We start from the raw sequence: 7,490 nt of genomic DNA, 5'->3' as shown, positions 1-7,490 counted from the left end.
AAAAAATAATGTAATTTTTTAAAAAGATATGCAGCAAAACCAAGAATACATCAAAAATGAACAGAAAACGACTTCATAAGAAGGAAATCAATGTTCTGGAGGTTTTTGGAGTCCAGAATATAAAAAGTGTGGAAACTTTGCAGGAGGACTGGAGATGTCTGAAGAGTCTCTTTGAAGGGAGAATTTGATCGAGTCAAGATGAGAAATCCTGACAGTCTCCTGACAAAACGTGAATGCAATTAAGAATAAGAGCTTGAACGAAGTTTTAGTTTAAGAGTGTTCACACTTACACAACCAGGTTGTTGCACCTTTTCATGTTCTCTCCAGCAGATGAACTGTACAGGAGTCATGGCCAGTTAAAAGTGGCCAGAGTTTGGAAGTGACTTAGCATGGTTTTATTTTTACACATCCCAAAAACATAGTATTTGAAAAGGTTTTGTGTCACCTTTTAACATCCAGCTCCATGTCTGATTTAGATTTAAGGTAGTGGTTTCTGATACACAATGCCCTTTTTGTTCTTTTTTTCCTCGTATGTCTGGAAGAATTACATCTTTGCCTTCCTTTACTACTTTTTCCATTCACGGCCGAGAAAAGTTGCATAGCTGTCATAAGAAGTTACTAGGGTCTATTTTTATTCTACTTGTCATAAATAATGAGAATATTACCACAAGGCCCCCCTGCAAAGTGTTGCGCATAGAATTAAAGTTTGGGGCTCGCAGGCGGGATATTGGGCAATCCAACAAGAGCAGAACAATCTTCTGTCCAAAGACCCTCTCACAGCTGCTGTCAAATTGGAAACAGGAGACATTAGAATCAGTCCTCTGTGTTGTTATAAGGCACACACACACACACACACACACACACACACACACACACACACACACACGCACACAGTGGATGAAACTCATGTAAATTGCGTAATCATCTTCAGTGAGCTGGCAGCCAGCAGCAGCTGCCTGGCTACAGATTCACTTCGTTTTCTAGAGAGAACATCAAGATGCAGCAGCTGTAAAGATACGCAAAAGAAAATAAAAGCTTTTGTCGTTTTTCCACCTCCATCTGGAGAAAATCTTTGCTGCTGTGTGAATCAGTCCATCTTACCAAGACCAGTCGCTCTCTTCCTGTGCTCTGGATGTTGGTTTAGGAGTTTGTGACATTCTCTGTTTATCGACTATTGAAATAATCCTCAACTAACTTAGTCACTGATTGTTAACTGGAATATACAGATTCAAAAAAGGTTATTTTATTGAGAGAAAAAAACATTCAGAGCAGTAATTCAGACAAAACTGTAAAAAAAGAAAATAATTTTATATTTAAGACAAAAACATCTGTGACTGTATATTTTAGCCAAAATTCCTCAAGTGGTATAGGTTTAGCTTCACCTGGTTCAGATTCACAAAAGAATAGCATTCTAGGCAATAAAATATTTTTTATTTAGAAAAGGTTTTGAATCCATTTTAATGTTTTTCTTTTAATGTATTGCATACAAGAGGCTTCAGTGGTTAAAGGAAAAAACTGTAAAATATGCCAGTTTTTTTTTTCTGAGTAATCGTCAGAATAATTGATAGATTAATCGATTACTAATATAACTGTACGTTACAGCCCTAGTTTTATTCCGTCAGTATTAGAAGTGCTGTACAGTTGATGTCTGAAGTAAAACAGACAAACATAATTAATACGTTCTGCAAACACACATGAACACCAGCGGTACACAGCTCAGGTCGGACAGTCTGGCTTTCCTGAGTTGTTATGTGGCGAAACGTCAGCCAGTATTCACACATTCAGTGATGATTCACCTCCAGCAGACTGGATGAGCCAACGCCACAGGAAACATTTGAAACAAAACTTCAGTGATTGTGTGTCACATTTTGACCCATCAGTCCGGTTCCAAAGAGTCCACCAGGTGAAGGTTCAGACGTCCTCTCAGGTCCCGTCAGAAGGTGATCACTTTGGCCTGCTTGGGTTTGGCTTTCTTCACTGGAACGTGAACGTCCTCCAGGTCTGCGCTCATGTTGTTGGACAACCAGCCCAGAGTCACCGAGTTAGCTGGAAGGACCAACACATACATATGACACATTAAACACATGAAAACCCCAGAAGACTCGTACATGAGTCTAACTCAACATAATGGTCTAGTTCTGTTCCACAAAGCCAGGGGAGGTTTTCTCCTTCCTCTCTTTGGCATTAATTGTAGGAAACTAGACATGGGAAACAGCTAAAGTTTCCAACTGTAAAGGTGAAACCGACATCAATCCAGGGACAAAAGGTTGTGACGTCACAGTATGTAACAATGTAATAAAAACCAGCATTAAAATGTCATAAAACATCTTTAAAACCCCAATACATAACAATAAACACTAAATGTAATAAAATCCGTGAGGGCCGTTTGAACCGTTTTGTCTTGAACGACATGTTAATAAAACAAAGGTTCTGAAAAGGCAACTAAACGACCAGAAGTTCAGCATTATTTCAACTAAGACGCGTACAGGATCTACATGATTAGAAATAAAATAATTAGGATGATTGTTCATTACATATGCGCCACATTATTAAAGTATCGTTTCTAAAAAAAATGAGCTTTTCGTAACGATCAGTGGAAAATGTCCCCGGAGACGACATTTGTTGTAAATTGCCACTATATAAATAAAATTGTAATGAAATCTTTCAATACATTTAGCTGTACTTTCTGCCACATCTGTAGTAACGTTATTACATCTTGAGTCAGTTACTGCATAATGTGGCATTGCAGCAGCTTATTAGAATTGACTCTGTGCAAAAACACAGACTGTAAAAAATGAGATGAGTCAAAGGTGACGCCCAGCAGGAGGTCATGACCCAATGATTTATGCACTAAATTCAATGTTTCACAAACTCCAGAGTTTCACCATTTGGTTTAACGGAAGCTCACATTGTTAGATGATTGTGCAAAATGACTTTGGGTCATTATGTCTAAAAAAAAGGAAGAAAAAAAAAAAAAAGATCATCAACATGTCATAACAGCCCAGAAACATTGTTTCACATGATGAACAGCCTGATGTTGGCACCGGGGCAAACCATGAAGAAAATAACAGGACGTGGGAGGCAGATGATGGCGGGCATGTTGTTTTTTAACGACTCACTGTGTGAACAAACTCATACACATGTGATTTTAATTATCTGTCTTATTTCATGGAAACACGGCAATTGTGTTTTAAACAATCAGAAGTCTGAAACTCACTTGCTGCCTGATGCTCCGGACAATCCTTCTGGAAATGTTCCACAGAACCACAAACACGACAGCAGCCGCCTGCAAACACAACCACCCTCTGTCACGTCTCGACCTGTAGAACATCCACCAGGAACCAGAGACGGTGTTTCCATATGTGTGTATGTACCTTGAGCATAGAGCCCTTTGGGATTGTCAGGGCAGGAGCGTGACAGGTGTCCAGTCTGACCACAGATGAAGCATTTAGCATACGGGTATTCACCTGAAGGACATAGTTACAGTTACAAAAGCTGAACATGCAGACGTGGAGTCAGGCTTGGTCCAGGTGGGGTGTGTGTGTGTGTGTGTGTGTGTGTGTGGGGGGGGGGGGGGGGGGAGGGAGGGGGGAGAGAGAGAGAGAGAGAGAGAGAGAGACAGGGAGAGAGAGAGACAGGGAGAGGGAGTTTTTTGATGGACAGTTCTGTTTACAGGGAGTTCATGATTGCTTTCATTGTTTTGTTCATTTATTTTTGGTTTTTCAAATGTCCTCTAGTTCTACTGTTAAATGTTTATAAGAATTTAAAGTTTGAGAATATGTTATGGCATTATTATGCCATTACCATTATAATACTTGAAAATGCTTTCAAAACAATATTATAATTTATTACAATAACTTCAGGGACAATTTATCACCCAGCTAAATGTGTAAATGTGTCATTGTGACCTAGAGGACGATCAGAGAACTGCTTCAAGAATTGACTTAATACAAACGCACGTCACACTGTTGTGAAAACTATTTTCCTTCCGCTTCCCAATGATAAACTACTAAAATCCAAGCAAAGTTTGTAAAGCGACAAGAAGTGAGTACGCCAACATTTGCAGGCCACTGATTGGTTCAGCTTCAGCAGAGCTCACCATCTTACTCTTCTTGTCCTTCTGCCTCTTCACCCTCCTGTCCTCCCTCCTCCTGTCCTTCTTCAGGGCCACCTCCACCGTCTCCTTGAGCTCCGCCTCCGTCTCCCTGCCTCCGTCCTGACCGCTCTGCTTCAGGTAATCCAGGAACCCGTTTACGTCCTCGCTGGTGTACTCTTTCTTCTTGCGGTTGGGCTTTCTCTCGGCGGCGGCACGGGTCTTTCTCAGAGGGTCCGTCTGATCCGGCCGTGACGTCCCAGCAGGCACACCTCCATCTTTTCTTCTTCCGGCTGATCTGAGCTGATTCCAGGGAGTCGCCTCGGCTGGTTTGTGTTTGTGGACGTTGTTGGCTCTCGCCCACCTGGTCATGGCTTCGAAGGAAGGCCTAGAAACAGCAGGAGGATGTTCAGGAAACCTTTTAAGCTCATGAAAAACTGATCAACGACTTTATATCATCACCTTCCTAAAATAATGGCAAAAGCCATTTTTTGCCAACAGTGACTTTTTCCTTTTGCCCAAATCATCCTTTGGCTATAATAAAAGGCTGTGATTTATGTAGACCATTATTTTAGAAAGCTAACAATATGAAGGCCTGTCACAATAAGCCTATTAATTGCATGATACATGTGAAAAATTTCCATTTGCATTTCTACTAAAAACTGGATGATAAGTGTTCAGTCTGGTGCTTTGATCTCAACTATCCACTTTTTTATGAAGGAGAAATGTGTTTACCAAGACTTCATAATTCATTATAATTCTTGTTTTTGTTGTTGCATTTGTTTATTTATTTTGGATATTTAAAATGTCTTCCTGTTTAACATTGTTTAGCAGTGTTAAATGTTCATTGAAAGTTTATTGATCTCTGAGAATGTGTTCTTGCATTACTCTACCATTAGTATTATGATACTTAAAAATGGCCTCAAAACAACATCAGTTTTTATCGTTTTAACTTCTGGAACAATTTATCATCCAGCAAAATTTGTTATCACAGCAGGCAAACATATGAACAATATAAACAAAAACAACAAAGCAAATTTGTCTGTTTGTTCCTAAAGTACAAAAAATATAAAATTTGAGAGAATCACAAGCTCATTCTTATCTCATAATTAAAGTCCATTTAATTATTATTATTATATTAAGACGTCCAATTATATTTTGGGGAATCTAAATAAGCATTTAGAGTGAAACAGCTCTGAACCAATCAGAATCCTCCTGGCTGATATAGAACCAGAACAACAAGATTCTACAACAGCTTAATTGTTGTAGAATTAATTAACTGCAATTAATCTTTTTATTATTTACTTACTTATTTTACTGTTTTGTGTATATATATATATATATATATATATATATATATATATATATATATATATTCCACTCTCTGGTGGAAGGACTAACTGGATGGAAAACAGGCGAATGATGAATAAACACAAGAGAAGTACAGCATGTGTACTTCCAACCTGATCTTGGAATGTTTTTTTTTTTCCAATTAAATGCCGAGTTACATTCAAACACCGAAAAGGACTGAAAAAGTGGAAGGATCGCTATCTGAAGTGGATTCGACAAACTTCATAGAAAAGGTTTGGGCATTAGCTTTAGTGAAAGCAACGTGGATAAGAAAGAAAACTAACAGAGGGCTGTATTAGCACTGGATGTTTTCAGCACATGTCAGCTGAGTCGTTGTAAGCTGCGTTACCGGAAAACGCCTCTGATATAAAAGCACCAGGAAAAATAAGCAGATATGGTCGAAATTAGGCTGTAAATACACTAAACATTACAAAAGAATCAAACGTTATTACCTTTAGACGATATGCGCCAGTGTAGTTTTTAGTGAGAGCCCCGTCTTCTTCTTCCTCATTTTACAGGTGTGGTTGTGCGTATACCGCCACCACCTGGTAGCAGAAGTTGGGACTTGAACCTCCAAGGCGGAGGGTCCTCGGTTTACCAAAATGAACCGAGCTCAGTACATGAATCGGCTTCTTATAAATATAGACATCTCTCCCCATTTGAGCTAAACATCCCAGGACTACATGTTGCAAGATTTTGTTCGTGTATATTGCTGGGACTTCAAGTTTTACTTATATTGATCTATGCTGTCATGGCAGTCACATGTTTGCAGAGGTGGGTTGTAAACTAGTTACATTTACTCCTTTCTATGAAAAAAATATTATTTTATGGTGTAGTTTTACAGCATCCTACTTTTTAGTGGTACTGCTGTTCTTGTGCAAAATGTCTGGTTGCTCTACTCACTGTGAGTCACTTAACTAAATGATGAGCAAACATGTTTTAGGCATTCTTTTTGGGTGGGCAGACTGGCTGTCTTTCCTGTTCAGGGAGAATGTGGGGGTAAATTTCAGTTTTTTTCTGATTTAGATTGGTTTAATTTGAGTTTGCTAATTGTTTGAGTACTTTCCTTTCTGGGTGTGTGTCCTCAGCAGGGTGGAGCAGCAAAGGGAGACAAAGGTGCTGCTAAACAGTTCCCGGAGCATACAATTTTCAATTAAGCAGGGTAATACTCTGAGGAGTTATATTAAGTAAAATTTATTCTTTGATTGATCTTAGTTAGTTCTAATGATTTGCATGCATGTAAATATGTGTTGGTACCATTTATTGTTTTGTGTTAGGTTTGTGTAAATGTTTATTTCTTTTGTTTTATCACCCCTGTTCCTGGTATGAGTGTTGGAATTGCCCAAAGTATAAAAGCCACCTTCTTTGTCTCACTGGGAAAATGAGACAATGTGACCTGCAGCTTCAAATAAATCCATCTCAACTACATTCTGTTGCCTCGCCTCCTTTCCTGACCGCAGAGCCTCCGCCGGTCAAAGTGACACAGGCATTGTGGTGCTGCAAAACGAGAGTGTGCTGCGTGACTTCAGGGAGAGTGCCCTCTAACACACTCCCTGAAGTGTGTCCCACTAATACACCAGCGCTCTAAAACACTGGCCCACTTACCCATTGACCCAATGGGAATATCCCTAGTCCTTTGTGCTAGTATGCCCCAGGCTATACCTGTCTATAAGGTTTGCACTGACTTTGCGTTTTACAGAAGGTAAACTCACTGTCTACTCTAGAGTCAAGATCTATGCTACTTTAACGCTGCTCTTGCTGAACATAACGGTGTATTAGAGAGTTAGCATTGAAATTCCTTGGCCCATGTTGCTGCTTGCTCAGACTTGGATGCGGACCACCCCATGTTTTATAATCCTGTCAAGCAGGACCCCTTCAGGACTGTTTGGCTCTACTGCAAACAGCTCACTGAGATCCGCGCAGCAGGAAATGCCCCGAATCTCAACCATTTTCCACGGCTACTGTCTATTTAATCTAAGGCAGTGATCCCCAAACTTTTTCCTGTGAGGGCCACATAACTTTTCCCTTCTCTGGTGGGGGGCCAGAA

The 7,490-nt window shown here is 39.8% G+C and overlaps 1 protein-coding gene across 1 annotated transcript; it reads right to left on the bottom strand.

Annotated features, from left to right (window-relative positions):
* Nucleotides 1-1,439: 1,439 nt before the first annotated feature.
* zcchc9 (zinc finger, CCHC domain containing 9) lies at nucleotides 1,440-6,002 on the bottom strand. The gene is made up of 5 exons (XM_015031783.1): nucleotides 5,896-6,002; nucleotides 4,011-4,481; nucleotides 3,375-3,472; nucleotides 3,218-3,286; nucleotides 1,440-2,046 (listed from the first exon to the last, which is right to left on the bottom strand). The coding sequence occupies exons 2-5, from the start codon at nucleotides 4,463-4,465 to the stop codon at nucleotides 1,934-1,936; spliced, it is 735 nt and encodes a 244-aa protein (XP_014887269.1). The 5' UTR covers nucleotides 4,466-4,481; nucleotides 5,896-6,002; the 3' UTR covers nucleotides 1,440-1,933.
* Nucleotides 6,003-7,490: the final 1,488 nt, after the last annotated feature.

The sequence above is a fragment of the Poecilia latipinna genome, unplaced genomic scaffold, assembly GCF_001443285.1.
Source record: "Poecilia latipinna isolate Pla-1442-1.1 unplaced genomic scaffold, P_latipinna-1.0 Scaffold218, whole genome shotgun sequence".
NCBI classification, from domain to species: domain Eukaryota; kingdom Metazoa; phylum Chordata; class Actinopteri; order Cyprinodontiformes; family Poeciliidae; genus Poecilia; species Poecilia latipinna.
The sequence above is the reverse complement of the archived record's forward strand: the minus strand, read 5'-3'. Positions and strand labels throughout refer to the sequence as shown.

Bases quoted from the DNA above. Each gene is read 5' to 3' on its own strand.
- zcchc9 (XM_015031783.1), bottom strand. From the start codon at position 4,465: ATGACCAGGTGGGCGAGAGCCAACAACGTCCACAAACACAAACCAGCC. The intron at 3,473-4,010 runs GTAGTTTATCAT...GTAACTATGTCC, and splicing joins CAAACTTTGCTTGGATTTTA to TTCAGGTGAATACCCGTATG. The intron at 2,047-3,217 runs GTGAGTTTCAGA...TGGTCCTTCCAG, and splicing joins TCCGGAGCATCAGGCAGCAA to CTAACTCGGTGACTCTGGGC.